At 37.3% G+C, this 18,631-nt stretch overlaps 1 protein-coding gene across 3 annotated transcripts; it reads right to left on the bottom strand.

Annotated features, from left to right (window-relative positions):
* Window positions 1-314: 314 nt before the first annotated feature.
* Window positions 315-18,202, bottom strand: jam2a (junctional adhesion molecule 2a). 3 transcript variants are annotated; one of them, XM_052591378.1, is made up of 11 exons: window positions 17,992-18,202; window positions 10,480-10,545; window positions 10,290-10,400; window positions 8,076-8,225; window positions 7,815-7,999; window positions 3,876-3,978; window positions 2,695-2,802; window positions 1,737-1,749; window positions 1,367-1,438; window positions 1,155-1,188; window positions 315-704 (listed from the first exon to the last, which is right to left on the bottom strand). In XM_052591378.1, exons 1-11 carry the CDS (start codon window positions 18,026-18,028, stop codon window positions 672-674), a joined length of 912 nt encoding a protein of 303 aa, XP_052447338.1. In that variant the 5' UTR covers window positions 18,029-18,202; the 3' UTR covers window positions 315-671. The 3 variants fall into 3 exon arrangements, 2 of the variants coding, with proteins under 2 accessions (XP_052447338.1, XP_052447407.1); XM_052591447.1 differs by lacking the exon at window positions 1,367-1,438 and having other exon boundaries at window positions 17,992-18,200; XR_008163901.1 differs by lacking the exon at window positions 1,737-1,749 and having other exon boundaries at window positions 657-704; window positions 1,367-1,647; window positions 17,992-18,200.
* Window positions 18,203-18,631: the final 429 nt, after the last annotated feature.

Genomic DNA, 18,631 nt, shown 5'->3' with positions numbered 1-18,631 from the left:
AATAATTTTTGATTGTAAAGTATCAATAAATGTTGAAACCACCATTAATAAATGCGGCAGACGTTTTGCTAATTATTAAGTTAAATACAATTATAAAAGGTATTAAAGGGACTGTGAACAATCTTTAACATCTTTCACAACATTTATAAAGCTTAATGTTGAAAATATGATAGATTGTGAACTCATTGTTAAAAAAATGAAACTTTATTGTAAAACTAACTTCGCTGCCTTCCTTTCACTCTCATAATTTTGTATTTGAGCACTTCATTTCTCCTCAATCACTTTTAGATAAATGCATCAGCTACAAATAAATGTTCCAATTCAGACAAAAACGTTTATTTAAAAAAACAAAACAAATATAGATAAAATATACAATAATTCATCCCATTCCATGATTCCCACCATCACACTCAGACATGATTGAGTTGAAATGAAAGGCACGATGTGTCAAATGTCATCAATCAGACTCTCGACTGGTTTAAAGGCACCAGTCAAACACTTCAGTCGCTCACGTTCATCTGGTTCACTCATGATGATCCTCCAGCAGGAGACGCTTCATCTGAGGCCTTTGGAAGAATATTATTGCAATAGAGAGACCGACTGTTACCGAGTTTCTTCATGGTAGCTCCAGTGTCACAACAATCACCATCCATCCATCCATCGTTTCCACATCACAGCATGAATGACTGCGTGTGTTTGAAATCCTGTGGTTAAAAAAATAAAAATGATATTTTTGTACATTATTTTTGAAATTTAATTCATATAAAGCAAATCAATAGTGTATAAAAATTGATTAAAATAAATTAAAATTAATAATAAATATTTTAATACATTGTACAGTACTTTATAGTGAGCCGAAAAAAAAATGAAACCATGTCTTGCAATTCATTTTTTACACATTTATATTAATTCTACACCATATAAACCGGGAATTTATACATAAAAATATACAGTCTTTAAAATGTATCAAACATGTATAAGATAAATACATTTTAGGACTGGGATATTTGGGGGGCAGTAGTATCTAAATGGTTAAAACCCCTGCAGGGTCAAATTCTGAGTTAATACCAGTGTGTCCAAAACACTTCCCACAATTCCTCTTGACCAAACCCCCCACCACCACCCCGTTGGAATAAAAAAGAAAAATCACTCACTTCCTTTGGAGGATGACTGTAGCCTGAATGTTGACTAGAACACAGAAAATAACAGACACAGTTAGACACTGAGACAATCCCATGATGCTGCAAGAAAATGATTCACACCCAGAACAAACTCTCTCTCTCTCTCTCTCTCTCTCTCAAACACCCTCTCTCTCTCTGTGTGTCGGTCTGCAGTCACTGGGGTTTCTCTCTCTGCCGTGACTCACTTGTGTTCGGTTCTGTGGAGGTTCTGGCTGCTAATGTGAGCCGTGCCGTGACACTGCGTGATCCAGAATGACCTGTAATAATGCACCGCTGAGGTCAAAGGTCAAACACTACCATCTGCCGCTGACGGAAAGGCACACACAGAACGCCATGCATAGTCTTGGGAATCAGTGAAGGCCGAGCCATTAATCTTCACATGCGACTCAAAACTCTCCTGTGTTAACCACAACAACTCAACGTCTGATCAGAACACAGACAGCCATCTGTTCAGCTTCCTGTGCTTCTGGATCAACCAGGACGGTTAGCGCGCACACACACACACACACACACACACACACAGTGTTAGTTAAGGCAGTAAACTAGTGATCTTACCTTCCTCTGTGTCCTGTGTATGACAGTATTACAGGTTCAGGTCAGTCAGAAACAGAAAAGAAAGTCCAAATGTAAAATCAACTTTATTAAACATGGACAGTAATAAGAGTCTTTCTCTGGAAATGTAACTAATAATTCACTCCTGATATAATGAATCACACTGAGTGTTATTACAATAAAACTAACACTTATTATAAACCATTTCCTGAAATAAAATGCATGTACTTGTAAATTCTAGAACTGAAAAAAAAACTAAAAAAAAACATTTATATTTTTCCTTTTTGCTAAAATTCTGGTCATAATTTTCACCACAGAGGGGCAGTAAAATCCTGAGGTTGATTATTAAAGTATAAAACATGATGATTTATTCACTTTACAGTAGAAAATGTATAAATATATTCATAAAAGAATTTTATTAAAGGAGAAACTGATGTTTTGTACCGCACTAACCTTACATTTACAATTAACATAAAAAAAATCTAAATAATTCAAATAAGTGGATTATTAAAAATGAATAAATATAATAGAACACCGCTCTACAACTATATTTGGTAACACTTTACAGTAAGTTCTCATTTACTAACATGAAATAACAATAGATTTTTACAGCATTTATTAATCTTAAGTTTATATAAATGCTAATTTTCATATTAGTTCACAGTACATTAATGATACAACTTTTGATAATATTGTATTAGTATATGTTGAACCTAACACGGTTTATGTTTTAATAGATGCTGTATAATTATTGCTCATGTTACCCTATATTTCATTTGGACAATTTAAATTATAATTATTTTACTTTTCAATCAATTTGCATGTCTTTTGAATGTACTACAGTGTATCAAACTTTACGTTCAAATGAAGAGAAAAAATGTATTGCATCCTCAGAATGTGTTCTTTACATAATATATGGAGAAAATAAGCTTTATGAGACGCAAGATGGAGAGCTACTCACGGCTGAAGTATCCATGTCGATGGGCATAAAACGCTCCAAAAGCACAAAACAGCATAATCAGGCACAGCAGAACCACTCCGGCTATCACCGCCGCCACATTCAGATCATCTGTGAGACACGTTACAGATCACACACACACCTGATGAAACATTCACATTCTGAAGATTCAACACACTCCACCTGAATATGATTCATATAATAACTTCTAGAAGCCAATCTGAACAAATCATAGGCACTCTTAGAGTTTCTCACATCAGGGTTTTTATATTGAATCTTCACTATTATGATGATTGCACAATCATACATCACATTTTTAATTTAGCATTATTTACTATTATCATTTCTAGTAATATTTTTTTTAATCATACTACTGAAATGTAATTATTTTTATTTCAGTTTTAACTTTTATTCCCAGTTAGAAATTTTAGCGCTTCAATTTGAAAATTAGAAATGCTGTTTTTCAAATATTTCCGATTTAATCCAGGTAACTAAAATGGTTTTAGTTTACCAGAATAATTCATACGTTCACTGATTTTAATGCAATTTACACTGACATATGATTTGAACTAGCTGATTTTCATCCAGGGTTAAGTTGTATATTATAAAATCAAATTTTATGAAACCATATTCACAACAAAAACATTTACACTTCTAATGCATTACTGTAAACAAGAACAGAGAAAGTGCTGCTTCTGTGGATTAAATTAATGCATTTAGCACATGCTTTTATCCAAAGCGATTTACAGTGCATTCAGGCTATCAATTATTACCTATCATGTGTTCCCGCGGAATCAAACCCCCAACCGTGCGCTGCATGGCACAATGCTCTGATCCATCTAGTGTTCCTGTAGCTCAAGTGGTAGTGTTTATTCTGTTTTCAATTCAAAGTTTTAACAATTTTGTAGCATTTTTAAAATTTGTATAGATTTGTTTTTAAAAATAAGCCTGTTCAGTTTTTAAGTTTTAGTCATTTCAGATTTGGTTATTTTAGTACCTTGGCAACTAGGTGAAAAAATAAAAACCGAAAAAAAAAAAACAAGAAAAACTTATTTGATTTCAAGTAATTAACTTTAGTTCCTCAAAAAGGTTTTGGGAGATTTTGTCAGGTTCAGCTCAATTCTTGGTACAAATCTGTTCCCAAAATATGGTTAACTAGGTACGAACACACACACACTCCTCACCAATATGCATGTGTGTGCCCTGGCAGCTCTTGGCAGGTCCCACACCATTTTTGGCCTCACAGTGATACTGTCCCGAATCGGCTCTGCTAACAGTCTGGAATGTCTGACTCAAGCACAAGAGAACAACAGTCAAACACACCTTCATCTTTTTATGTAAGGTCTAGAATCAAGAACCATTCATGTTTGAACTCATGAATTGTACATTTGAATCAATTGAATGACTCCCTGACTCAATGAATCACTCCGATTGGTTCTTATTCGGAATCAAATTTTTACAAACTGACTGGTGGTTAAACATTCAAAACAGTTTATACAATAAAAAAGTTACATCAGAAATAGCCCAAAAATGTAGCATATAGTTGACAACTACTTATTGAGATGGATGCTTGGTCAAACAAACTGAAATGAAGCCCAGAATCATTTGGTGTGTCCTTGAGTGTGTGACAGACAGTGTTATTCAGAGACGCTTGTGTCAGTCTGTCAGCATTACTTTGTCATTGTGACACTCATAACAAGAGTAAAATCTGAACACGAGGACATTCACCTCAAAACAACAGCATGTCTTCATTTATACAAAACAGTCACTTTCATTCAAAACAAATGCATAAGCAAGCCACACTGATGATATTAACCATTAATGACACGATATTGATTATTTTTGATTCTCCAATTTGCTAATATTTGCCTTTAAATACATGTTTTTCCTTTGTCCCATAATCTCAGAATCTTTGTGAGTATAACATCTATATATTATACTGATAAGATGCTGGTTCACTTCTTCACCTCTGCAGCTGAACCTTAAAGGGTTAGTTCACCCAGATAGCAAATTTATGCAATTAATAACTCACTAATAACCTCATGTCGTTCCAAACCTGTGAGACCTCCGTTTATCTTCGGAACACAGTTTAAGATATTTTAGATTTAGTCCGAGAGCTCTCAGTCCCTCCATTGAAACTGTGTGTACGGTATACTGTCCATGTCCAGAAAGGTAAGAAAAACATCATCAAAGTAGTCCATGTGACATCAGAGGGTCGGTTAGAATTTTTTGAAGCATCGAAAATACATTTTGGCCCAAAAATAGCAAAAACTATGACTATTCAGCATTGTCTTCTCTTCCGTGTCTGTTGTGGGAGTTCAAAACAAAGCAGTCTGGATTTCCGGTTCACGAACGAATCATTCAGTTCACCAAATCGAACGGAATCGTAATTCATCTCTAATATGCATTAATCCACAAATGACTTAAGCTGTTAACTTTTATAATGTGGCTGACACTCCCTCTGAGTTCAAACAAACCAATATCCCGGAGTACAGTAATTCATGTACTCAAACAGTACACTGACTGAACTGCTGAGAGAAGAGAGAACTGAAGATGAACACCGAGCCGAGCCAGAAAACTAACAAAACATTGACTCGCTCTTGAGTCAAAAAACGTTTCTGTCAGATGCGTCCGCTAAAACCGAGGAGCTGATGATACTGCGAATGTGTGATTCAGCGTGAAGCAGACCGACACACAGAGCGTCTGAACTGAACTGATTCTTTTGGTGATTGATTCTGAACTGATTCTGTGCGAGTGTTATGAGCACGGGTAAACTAAAGGCTTGAATCAAGGGCAATCATCACAAATGACGCCATTACGTCGAGCGCTAAAGAACCGGTGAACCGTTTTCTTTAACCGGTTTATTGAATCGAACCGTCCAACAGAACTACTGGTGATCCGAACACTGATTCAACCAGTTCTTCACTCGTGAACGAGTCAGTCTATTGTTCGTTATCTGGCTCGGCTCGGTGTTCATCTTCAGTTCTCTCTTCACAGCAGTTCAGTCAGTGTACTGTTTGAGTGCCTGAATTACTCCGGGATATTGGTTTGTTTGAACTTAGAGGGAGTGTCAGCCACATTAAAAAAAGTTAACAGCTTAAGTCATTTGTGGATTAATGCGTATTAGAGATGCAAACAGTTTAAAACGATTGAGTTTGATTTGGTGAATTGAATGATTCTTTCGCGAACCGGATATCCAGACTGCTTTGTTGTGAACTCTCTCTCACAACAGACACGGAAGAGAAGACAATGCTGAATAAAGTCACCGTTTTTGCTATTTTTGGGCCAAAATGTATTTTCGATGCTTCAAAAAATTCTAACAGACCCTCTGATGTCACATGGACTACTTTGATGATGTTTTTCTTACCTTTCTGGACATGGACAGTATACCGTACACACAGCTTCAATGGAGGGACTGAGAGCTCTCTGACTAAATCTAAAATACCTTAAACTGTGTTCTAAAGATAAACGGAGGTTTTACTGGTTTGAAACAACATGAAGGTGAGTTATTAATTACATAAATTTGCTATCTGGGTGAACTAACCCTTTAAATATAGAAGCCATGGCAGCTTGGGACAAACTTTAGGTGATGGGTCTGTGACATGTCAATTCCCAATCCCCCTTGTTCAACTAAACTTCCTATGTCTTCTTCAGAATAAATATTCACTGCCTTTCTACCCATGTGCCCCCAAGCAGATGCAATGCTGCCTGAGCTTTTCTACCCTACAGTAAGCAATGGCGTTAAGGACTTTGGTAGCAAGCTTTCTGGGACTAACCTCCCCACCAAGCCGGGGCCTGAAATTGGCGGGAAAATAGCCTTGTCACCCACAGGGCCGTCTATGAGAGGTTCACAGTAGTGATGAAAATACCCGTTTTGCGTGCAATTCCCTATAGCCAAGTATAAATATTTGGTTATTTTACTGACAAATGTCGATAGCATATTATTGTAGCACGAAAGCACATTAATACATTGCGTGAGTGCAAATCTTTCTTTGCTATTGCACAAAACCAGATGCACTTAAAACGTTAATTATTTTTGCACCTGAATTTAACATTATCAGAAGTTATAAACCAATCAGATTTCAGAGATGGATCTGTAATTTCTTTACATTTAATAGTATTAGAAATGAATCGGTTGTTTGGATGATTTGTAAATAACCTAGTGTAAGCGTTTGGTCAAACCCTTCTGAACAATTTATCTAAACAAAAGCATATGATTCTAAAAATTAATGTGGTCATATAGGCCAATATACTGTATATTGTGTATTGGATTGATATATGCAAGATCCAGAAAATCCGCACGCGAGCAGAGAGATAATGTGCTCTTGACATTTGTCAGTAAAATAAAGCCATACATTTTCATATTTTATTAGGTTCTTTGATAAGGTTACAATACAGTCTACGTAGCAATGTAACTTGCGTTATGTCCCCATGGCTCGGGGCGGGTAAAGAAATTTCACTTTATTTACGCGTTGGGCTGGGGCGGGCCAAATAATTTCAGAGAAGTGGGACCCAATAGTTTACATGGGGTTCACAGACCCTCAATTCTACGATTCAAGCAGTGCCATAACTCAGAGCAGCGGCCTGCAGTGTATTGAACATGGAGAAGTTTAATTTACTCGATCACTTATTCACAGTATATCAGCAGCACTCTGCCTCAAAGCAGCGGCCAACCATGTGCAGAGCATGGAAAAGTTCCAGACGGTCATCCATGTGCAGGCTATAAGGTGGATCCACCTTATTTTTTCACACGTGGGACTGATATGTAGTCAATTTAAAAAAAGTAAAATTAGTTGTCAAACCATTAATCATGATCAATTGCATCCAAAATAAGTTGTTAACAAAATATGCGTGTACAGAAAATTACATTTTACAAAAATATTAACATAGAATATTTTCAATAATATTTATAATATTAGTTTTTGTACATTTTTTATTAAAATGCAATCTTGGTGAGCAGAAGAGACTGCTTTCAAAAATATTAAAAAAACCTTTTGAACAGTAGTGTAGATGAGCTGTTTGTAACGTTAAATCAGCTGAATGTGTTGCGTTAACTAGATTAAACGGCATTAAACATTCATCTCAGCAGTTAGCAGGTCAACACTGGCAGTTTTCATCCTCACCAGTATGCCTGTGAACTCGTTGACCGTGTATGTGGCGTTGGGCTGGCGGATGGGCAGAGCGTGGTTATCTTTGAACCAGGTGTAGACAGCGGGTGGGATGCTGTGCTGATCCCTACAACGAAGCTCCACCTGAGATCCTGTCATAGCAGAGCTGGGCACGTCACACAACGGTGTTTGTGGAGGCACTGAAAGCGCATAAAACACATTAGAAACACAAGTAGAACACGCAGAGCATCAGAGAGCAGAATAGGCGTGTGTTACCCAGCACTCTCAGTGTGACGTTGGTCTCTCCCAGCGTGATCGAGTCCAGCGGAGCGCTGACCTCACAGCGGTACTTGCCCGCATCGACCTGAGTCACTCTGCGCAGCCGCACTGTTGCCCCTTTAATCTCTGCACGATCATGAAATGGCCCTGAACAACACAGAAGACATTTGCACATCTCTAAATGATAACTGCTTCACCAGATCCAGTGGAAGACATTTTTAATACATGACTGTACTTAAGCACATTTTTCAAGTATCTGAAACCTTTACTTAGCTACATGATTTTTTATTTTAACGGTAAACGATTCATTCACAAATTGAACGGAGCATATTGCCATTTGAATCAGTGAGTTGTGACTCCGACAAATAAAGTCTCCAGTTAAGAATTTATTGAAAAGTCTGACTGAAAATGAGCCAGGAATGGGCTTGAGGGCGACAGCTTGATGGAGTGAACAGTAAGTTACTAATGCAGAATTTGAGAGTTTATTTTTGTAAATGAAAATCAAATTTAAGTCACGACTGTCAGTTGTTTGTGAACTAAGCCGTTTAAGCCTACTGTATGAAATGCGTGAATGTGGACATGCCTGAACAGTTTAGGTTTTATTTAAAAACTAAACATGACCTGTTTGTATAGCATTGCATAGACTCATGTAGCAAATCTCTGCGTTTTTGTATGAAAATAGTGTTCCTGTAGCTCAAGTGGTAGAGCATTGTGTTTTTAAGCGCAAGGTTGGGGGTTCAAATCACAGGGAACACATGTTAGGAGAAAATTGTTGGCCTGAGTGCAATGTAAGTTGCTTTGGATAAAAGCGTCTGATAAATGCATAATTTCATTTTTTTTATTTAATTGACAATGAATTTACAGTAGCTAGCTACTCTGCAGATGTCACAGAAAATGTGCGATTTGAAGGATTGATGAATAAATAAAAAACAAAAGCTGTAAAATAATGACAAAAGCACTGCTATATAAATATATAGGCTAATCTGTTTGTTTTGCATGTCTCTCTGTGAATGAGCGGCATTGTCATGTACTACATTCACAAGTATGTGCCGGCGAGGCTTAAAGTGCCAGGTTTAACAGTGCCTGCTGTACAGCAGTCTCAGGAGTACCCCCCGGCCAGCGAGAGGCGATGGGGGTATGTGACGAGTGGGACGGTGGAGTGATTGGAAATGAGCCCTCGAGTCTCACAGGGGAGATCAGAAGGCTACAAAAGAGGAGCGACGACAGTGAAGGACGAGAGAGGACCAGGCCTGAGCTTTATTTTGTGTTTGGTTTTTATTTGTGCACGACAGTTGTCCGCGAGGGGCTGTCGCACTGTTTTGTGTTTATTTATTATTAAAGTCTCTTTTGATTGTCCGCCAGTTCCCATCTCCTTCTTCCCGTAATTAGGAAGTTTATATTGTTACACTCACCGAGAGAACAATTAATAATCATTTCATCATTTTAATTTGAGAAAACCACTGTCAAAAACAAATACATTGACACTCAAAGCTCTTCAATACAACCCGTCCAAATAAAAGTCTGCTTTTTAACTCGAAGAAATTACGATTGTACTATAGTGTAGCCTACTTCTAAAATAATAATAATTTACATAAATATTAGGGAATATAATTTTTTCCATCAATTTAATTTGGTAAGTCTCTGTTGTGCAGCCCTTTGCAAAAACAAAAGAATAAAAGGTTTTAAAACATCAATTAAATTTGTATGCATTTTCATTACCACCATTTTTGATACTATATTTGTATTAAATGTACAGAATCCAGAAAAATTAAGTCAAACCAGAATTTATGAATTTGTATGAATTAATAAACTAATTAATAAACTAATAAATGGTAAAATTTTCTTGCGTTTATTAAAATTTGAATAAACATGCTTTCAAACATTTGTTCAACCCCAACCCCCCCCCCCCCCCCCCCTCCCAAAAAAACCTGTTTTGATTGTTTAATACCGTATAACCTTGGTATTTTCTGAGACGATTATCATACTATGAAAATCTCATACCGTTACAACCCTAGTTGTCACTAACGTACTTTAGCTAATTATGTGTGTACAGAGGTACTTAAGGAGTAAAACAAAGGAGTGAACTGACAACCAAATTTAACTGTAGTGTGTATGTGGCCTGTGTGTTTGAGAGGGGGTTGCTGTGCTACACTGTATAATGTCCAGCAGATGAAACGGTTGTAAAAATTGTACATCACAAACATCAGTTACCTACGAAATGGCCATCATAATAAACAAATGACACATCCTTGTCTATCTTCTTCCACTCAATGCGAGGATTCTTGTCATTTTCTGTCCTGAACTCACAGGAGAGCTCTGCATCTGTGGAGGACAGCACATTTCATGGAGTTAGCACACATCATCTCACTGACGTCTACATGAAGACACCACAAAAACTCACCCGAGAACTCATGCACTTCCACTTGTGGACTGCGGCTGGTGACGGTGACAGGGACGACAGCGATGCCTGAGACAGAGACAAGGATGAATGATCAACACAATGAAAAATTCACCTAGTGTGTGGTATCTTAGTCTAATGTTCATTTTGGTTGCTTGACTTCCTGAATATTATCAGTGTTGTGGTTTCTAAGGAGTTCTAGTGTTTGCTAGGGCACCTCTACACAGATGCTATAATGTTAGTATAGTAGTAGTTGCTAGGATATTACTATGTGGCTGCTAGGGTGTTATGAATGGGTTTTGAGATGCTGCTATAAGATTAAGCTCAACATGGATTTCTAAACATAACTGATCACATTCTTGACTAGTATTAATACTGAACAGACACAAAAGGTCTAGTATCTGTTCACTGGTGCATTAATGGCTAAAGTTGTTTCCAGGTGCTTCCCTTCCTGAATAACATGACTGACTGTTTCTGCCCAAGCATCTATAGAGTAAGACCACGAGCCACAAGGGATGAAGACAAAAGGACCAGACAAAAGGAGGTTTCCATATCAGATCATACATTCACATTGCATTGTGATGATTTTACAATATTAGGATTTCAACTTCCTTGTCAGAGTCTGACATCCCATCATGCACGTCGCATTCATTTGAATCATCTACAGATAAATGACCATATAACTCCTTGCAAAAATGCAAGCTGCGCAAAATGACATGGATTCCTGTGGAAACTGAACATCTAAATCACTCTTGGAATGGTTTCTGGACAGACAAAATCATTAACAAAAGGACAATTGTGGCTGATTACAGCCATTGAATACAGTGATCAATCAAGATCACAGAATTGCCATTGTATAAAAAAAAAACAATAAAAAAAAAAAAACACATTGTAATAGCATGGTACTTTTTGGTTTGTTGCATCTTGCGGTGTTCTTCTTACAAATCAGTACTGTACCACAGTACAGTGATGGCATCATGGTAATTATATGGCCCTTGTAAACATGTTGAAATTATATTTACATAGGTATTTTAAGAACACCATGGAACTGAAAACTCATGAAAGTTCTAGGCTACTTTTTTGTCAATGTGCTTAAATCACTGTACTGTGGTACCAGCAGTGTTATTTTACTATAATCCATATACTATAACATTTCTTATTAATGAATTTAAATTATTTTTTATATATTTTGTAAAGTTTTGTTTCAGTTGCTTTTTGTCATTGAGTTTATTGAGTTATTTTTATTTCAGTTTTAGTACTTCACATTAACTTATTTAATACCAGGGCAACATTTGTTAATTTTTTAATTCTAATATCTAGACCTATTTTGTTTATTTAGGCCAGTTTTAGTTTACAATAACAGCTCTGATTTGTCTGGAAGGCTTCTGTCAACACACAGTTGTAGTGCTCACGTCTGTTTGAATGTCCATGAGATCACACAGAAGGAATGCTGACATTCCTCCATATCTGTATTATTCCAGTTGTGGAGTATGAAACCGGATGGTTTGTGTCAGTACCATACATCATCTTATCAAACCCCATGAGCTGCTGTCAATCACCCACTCGCATCAGACAAACAACCTCAACATCTTTCACAGGAATGGTTTAGATATACAGTGGGTATACAATAGAATTACCTTGTTTAAAATAATGACATTGCTTTGCAGCCTGAAATTAAGACAAACACTTTTTTTTCCAATTGCTGTATTTACTCAGTGCAACTTATAACATCCAAGTGAATGATACAACACCGACATGTCAGAAAAAATAAAAAAAACAATCACCAAGTTGGAAAAAGGGGTCACCCCTTTAAGTTTTTAGTTGAACCACCTTTTGCTTTAAAGGGGTCATGTGCTTTCAATTTTTCCTTTCTCTTTGGAGTGTTACAAGCTCTTGCTGCTTGAAGAAGATCTGTAAAGTTGCAAAGACTATAAAGTCTCAAATCCAAAGGGATTTTTATTTTTTAGCCAAAGTTAAGACTCTGCCACGCCCCCATAAAATGCCTCTTTTAAACATGTCCCCACATCTCTATGTCACTATGTGGAAATTTTTGCATAATGCCACCCTAATGTTCATGCAAAGAAAGCATGGTTTCAGTAACCACAGTTAGTGTGAGTGCGGCGCGAGTCACACAGTGGAGTCAGTTGTCTTAAGGCGGACGGGCATTCATGGTGTGATTTTTGTGGTCGTACGAGCTTGCAGATAATTTTTTTTTTAATTTTGCAGATGCTTGCGGCTCGTACAGTGTAAGAACAATTATGGGCCGATCAGAGAACATTACGAGCACCTCCCGACAATTTCAAACAGGTCAAAAAAATAAAAAATAAATGGGCATGCTGTCGGTTTAAATTTGTGGTGTATGTACGGTTAAACGAGACGATTTGCCAATCCATCTGAAGTTGACCAATCAGAAGATGATAAAACCCACATATTATGTATATCAATTGTTTATATAGTAATTTTAATGTATAATACAGCTCTATTTTTTGTCATTCCGAATTGTGCCGGATTTGCTGTTCAGTTTTATGAATGAACATAGCTTTTGTATTTCCGGTAAAATGACTAAATATTCTGAAATGGCCTTGAGTAGTTTATGAAGAACTAAGGCCATGCTTCTCTCTGCTTTTCAGCCATTCCCTTTGCCATGTCTTGGTTTCTTTTTCTGGATGTCAAAAGCCATAGCTGCCACAAAGAAATGACAGAATTGGGCAAAACTTAATGCTTACGTCATTATTTGTCAAATCGTAGTAAATTCATGTCGTGTGGGACTGTCTCCATATGATTTTCGGATAAACTCAATTGTGATATGTGCGAGGGCTCACGAAGTTCCGACCTTCAGAATTGCACGGTGTACGGCCACACTTAACGCATTATGGCTTGTATACTGCAAACACAAACAAACTTCATCACCGTGTCTGACACGCGGATCTGTTCCTCTATCCGGCCTCAACTGATGGTAAAACTGAAGGACATTATTAACTTTACATTTATTTTTTAAAGCAGCAGCTAACGATAATGGAAAGGGCGTTATATTTCCGACAAGTGCTCCAGTCCCAGCTGCAGAGAAACACCTCCTTAACAGGATATTACCACCTCCAATGCTTTACTGCAGGAATGCTGATATTTGTATGGTGATCTGTATTCGATTACAGCCAGACATATCAGTTGGTTTTGATGCGAAATAATTCAATTTTAGTCTCCGCTGCCTCAGAATCTTCAAGGTGCGTTTTAGCAAAGCGGAGTAGTGACTGCGTGTGGCATTTCTTGAGGAGTGGCTTTTTCTTGCAACTCTCCCGAACAAGCCACATTTATGAAGAATTTATGATATTGTTGCTACATGCACACAACGAACACTTTGTCAAATTCCTGCAACTGCTTCAAAATTGCTGTAGGTTTCTTGTTAGCTTCTCTGATCAGTTTCCTCCTGGCTCTTTCATTTAGTTTGGAGCAACATCCTGATCCAAACACCAAACATCTTCCACTTCTTAAAGGTGCCATATGCAAAAATTGAGGTAAAAATATCCAAAAAATTACCTACACACATCAAAAGAATGAGAAGAAATAAGGGCGATGATGTCTTTAAAAAAAATGTCAAGTTATAGTGCTGCAGAGATATCAACCTTAATTAGCATTACTAGCCCCGGCCCGACAGGTGTCATAATACCAGTTTCGGCCATGGGAGGCGGTATGCGGGCAACATAACCACCAGCCAACCTGCAATACACGAATAACTCGCACGGCTTGTGGGCGTACTTGAACCTGATGTCAATCGTGTGGAAAGTACAGCCTAGTACTTCATTTCAGTTCAGGGAAGAGAGAGGAAGGATGGCTCAATCCCTTGGCAAGAGACCACCACCCGCTACAGGGAAACAACCGCGCTCGGAATCACAAATCAAATCCGATAAGAAAAGGAGCCGACCCAGAGTAAACATTGGCACTGCTTTCAATCGCTGGAGACAACTGATGGACCTGAAAGAAATGAGGTTCGATTCCGAACTTGCAACATTTCTTTTGGATTGGTAAGTTAGATCCTGTTAGTATTTCGCTAGAAGTTTGTTTTAAATGTTTGTGTATTTTTTTTTCCGGGAAGTTATAACATAGAAATGTATCGAATGCTGTTCGATAAACGTGCTAATGTTAGCGATGGCGTTTGATAATTAGCTAGCTATAAGTTACCCATTTTTTTTATTTCGTAACTAACCTGCTCTGTGTAGTCTGTTGGTCTCTGTGTCCTCTTTGCTTTGTGGTTTTTCTGTGCGTGAGAAAATTTATGTGTGGCGTGAAAGCGTGTGAAAAGAGTCAATTGCGTGTGTCTCACGGTGAATGCTTGAGAGTTGGCAGCTCTGGTTACGTTGGTTGGCGCTAGCTTGGTCAACATCAGCTGTCTGATGTTGACCAATGATGTTGACAGAATGTTGTCTGTCAAATTAATTTAATTCAAATAATGTGTATATACACAACTCAAAATGTACCATGAACAAAACGAATAGGAACATATTCACTGGTAAAGGTGAAGGGGAGTAGCTTGAAGATGTCATGTTTCAAAATCACTTGACATCACCTAGCGTTCCTCTGGAGGCAAAACGTCCTCTTAGGCTTTGGCTATGGCTCTGGGGTTGTTGTGAAGGTAGGGGCGGAGCATAGAGACTATGCCGTTTCTCGTTTGTTACTCTAGAGTAGACCAATTCACTTTATTGAGGCATACTGCCCCCATCTGGTATGGAATGTGGAGTATGACTTGATTTTTTTTGCCAGACATGACAGATGGCACCTTTAATAATAGACTTCACTGTGCTTCTAGGAATTATGTGCTACTGTGTGGAATTAAAGCCTTTGAAAATGTTTTTGTATCCACCTCCTGACTGGTGCTGGTCCACAACTTTATCCTGGAGATCTTTTGACTGTGCCTTGTCTCCAATAGTTGATTGTTTGCTTCAGTTGCACTACCAAGGACTGAAACGTTCCAGGAAAACTCCTCATGCTGAGATGAAGGGGTCATTAAAATGAATGTGGTCATTTACAAAAAGCCCAGTTGAAAATCAAGTTGCTTTTTGTGCCACTGAGAAGGTGAGATTGGTGAGATTTCACTTGGATGTTATAAGCTGCACTGAGTAAATACAAACTGTGTCGATTTTCATTTCAGGCTGCAAAGCAACAAAATGTGATCATTTTAAAGGAGGGTTACACCACTGTTTTATAAAATTATTGACTCTGCCTCATGTCAGTCCAAACCTGTTTGCACACAAAAGTTGTTTAGCAGATTTCTCCATGCAGCTCCTCACCAAATATCCTGCAAAACTACTCCTTTTATGTTCCACTGAAGAAAGTAATCAAAAACTGCTCTGAAACAATATGAGGGAGAGTACATGACAGATATGATCTGTATTTCAATTCAGCAGAGATTTCGAACTGCATCTTTTTAGCAGCTCGGTGCCGAGCTCGACCTTGCACCTGACGTCTTATCACCCTTCCCTCTGTCTGAATTTGAGGAGGGATGGAGAGAGGCATTGTGTGCTGACGGAAATCAACGCACATGAAAACACTGTGTCCAGTCTGATAAGACGACCTGACACATGGACGACACAGACAGCAACTGTCCCTTTGAGAACTACACACAAACACACACCTGTCACTGCTTGTGTCCTGAGTCAGCACATAAACACACTCGCTCACTGATTCAGATTCAGATTTTAAAGCTCTCAAACAACAACAGCTCAACAACAAATGCAAATTAATCTTTAGAATGAGATTTAAACAATCATACAGATACTCTTGCTGAATCGTTCGATAATGTTCAGGTCAGAAACTACAACAATGAAAAATAAATTGCATGGAGACAACTTTTGCCCCTAGATTCTCGCTACTGTGATATGATCCTTAATTATTTTTCACAAAAATATTCATACATTACAATTATACATTACATAAATATCTAAAAATAATTATAAAAATGTCCCCTCATTTTTATTATCGCAATGCAGTAATTTATGTAAGGCTTTAGCACAAGAATTTTAAATCGGCATAAACTAAATGGAGTACAACAAATGCATGACATGTAGTCTGTCTTTGTGTGTTTAAACAACCTTCTTGTACTTGGTTTCAGAGCCATTACATACTCTTTTAGATACTAAATTAACACCGTTTCATTCTTGTAATTTTAGGGTGAAATATGAGGTTCAAATTAAGATAAATGTTCTTATAGAGATTCTTAATGAATTTAACAACTATTCAATTGTGGATTTGTGTAAATACAAGGACTGTAATAATGCCTGTGAATAAACAGAAAAAAAAGCCCAGTGTTGATTGATTGTTGTGTTGATCTGTCGGGTGATTGTGAGCTTGTGGAGCGCGAGAAACTCTGAAAGAACAAAGACACTCTGTGGAACTCTGGAACAGCTGGTACAGACAACTCCACCCTCAACACACACACACACACACACACACACCATTTGATCAGAGCTGTGGCATCACAAGTGTTCTCTGAGATCTCATGAGACGCAGTGTGTTGAGCAGAATTACAGTAAAACACCATCAAACTCAGCCAGAATCAACAGATGCAGAATCAGAGAAGCGCTGCACATCTGAAACCTCACAAACACGCTCGGCATCGCATGGATGACCACACAAACACACATTCTACAAATTCTCCTGGCCAAGTACCATGGTATTTTTTATTTTTATTTTTTTAAAGATATTAATAATAATAATAATAATAATAATAATAAAGAATCATATAAATACTGATGGGTTCTTATAATTTAACTAAAACCTATACAAATGTATAATTTAAAATAAAATCAACATTAACTGAAATTAAGAAAACAAAAGTATAATTTTAAATTGGTTTACCAAAATATATCAAATGAAAAAAAAAAGTAAAAACAAACAAATAAATAAATAAATAAAATAAAAATATCTCAGTGATTAAATAACTCTGAAAACCCATGATGAAGGCCTAACTATAATTATAATTATAAATACTGTAATAAATATTGGTAATAAACAAGCCTTAGTTATATTGACCATGCTTGAACTGGTTATGATGGTAATCTCAGCACATCATCTTCTGTTTACTTCAGATAATGAGCCATTAAGATTTAAAGTTAAAATCAGAGCAGCCAAATTAATTGTTCTAATTATGTTAAATATCATTATTTCAAATTAATTCAATGAACATTTTTTTCCTGACTGAACTATGATCTTAAGAGAGATCTCAAAATTATACTTCAAACCTCACAACAAAGTAGTCTACTTTGGTGATACCATGGTTCTGTAGATCTACTGAATGATTGGTATATTCAAGTACTACGGTACTTTAGATGGTATTTTACAGTTTTAAAAGAAAACTTTTGCCTGCAGATGGAATAATCACGTGTACATATGATATAGATGGTATTCAACGGAACTGGAGAAAGCATAGGATACAGCATGACACAGAAACACACAAGCACTTAATCTTATTCTCCAAAGGAGATCATGAGTCTTTAAGAAGATCACATGGAACAGAGCACTTACTCTGAATTAATATCAGCAAAGCCACGGACACAAACATCTCATCCACAGAGCCGGTGAACTTCACAGAAGAATCCGCGAACAAAGGTGAAATAAGCGCGTGTTTACCCAAATTATTCGCCCCGCACGTGCTGAACGATGCTCAAACTCTGACTGACTGAGCGAACGAACTAACGCGCGTTCTGCGTGTGTGTGCGTGTGTGTGTGTTTGTGTGGAGAGGGAGGGAATAACACTAATTACACGCGCGCGCACGCACACTCAAGACAATTTAACCCAGGGATGTCAAACTCAATTCCTGGAGGGCCGGAGCCCTGCAGAGTTTAGATTCAACCCTAATTAAACACAACTAATACAACTAATCAAGTCCTTCAGGCTTATTTGAAAACTACCTGTGCTGTGTTCGCAATGTTATACTATCATACTACTCTTACTGTTTCTGCAGTATCCAGTATGTATGTTGTGCAATAGTGTGCAAATTGTCTGAATGCATAAAAATACCTGGATGACCTACTATATTTACTATAGACTATAGCTCAAGTACACTGAAATCAGTACAGAAATGTTGTAAGAGTTTGTAATGGCATACTACATAATACTCCTACTATACTGCAGTTTGCTGTGTGTATACTGTGTGTGATTTGT

This window comes from Carassius gibelio, chromosome A1 (assembly GCF_023724105.1).
Source record: "Carassius gibelio isolate Cgi1373 ecotype wild population from Czech Republic chromosome A1, carGib1.2-hapl.c, whole genome shotgun sequence".
Classification (NCBI taxonomy): domain Eukaryota; kingdom Metazoa; phylum Chordata; class Actinopteri; order Cypriniformes; family Cyprinidae; genus Carassius; species Carassius gibelio.
The sequence above is the reverse complement of the archived record's forward strand: the minus strand, read 5'-3'. Positions and strand labels throughout refer to the sequence as shown.

Bases quoted from the DNA above. Each gene is read 5' to 3' on its own strand.
- jam2a (XM_052591378.1), bottom strand. From the start codon at position 18,028: ATGTTTGTGTCCGTGGCTTTGCTGATATTAATTCAGA. The intron at 3,979-7,814 runs GTGAGGATGAAA...TGCTTGAGTCAG, and splicing joins ACGAGTTCACAGGCATACTG to ACATTCCAGACTGTTAGCAG. The intron at 1,189-1,366 runs GTGAGTCACGGC...TCTGTGTTCTAG, and splicing joins CTCCACAGAACCGAACACAA to TCAACATTCAGGCTACAGTC.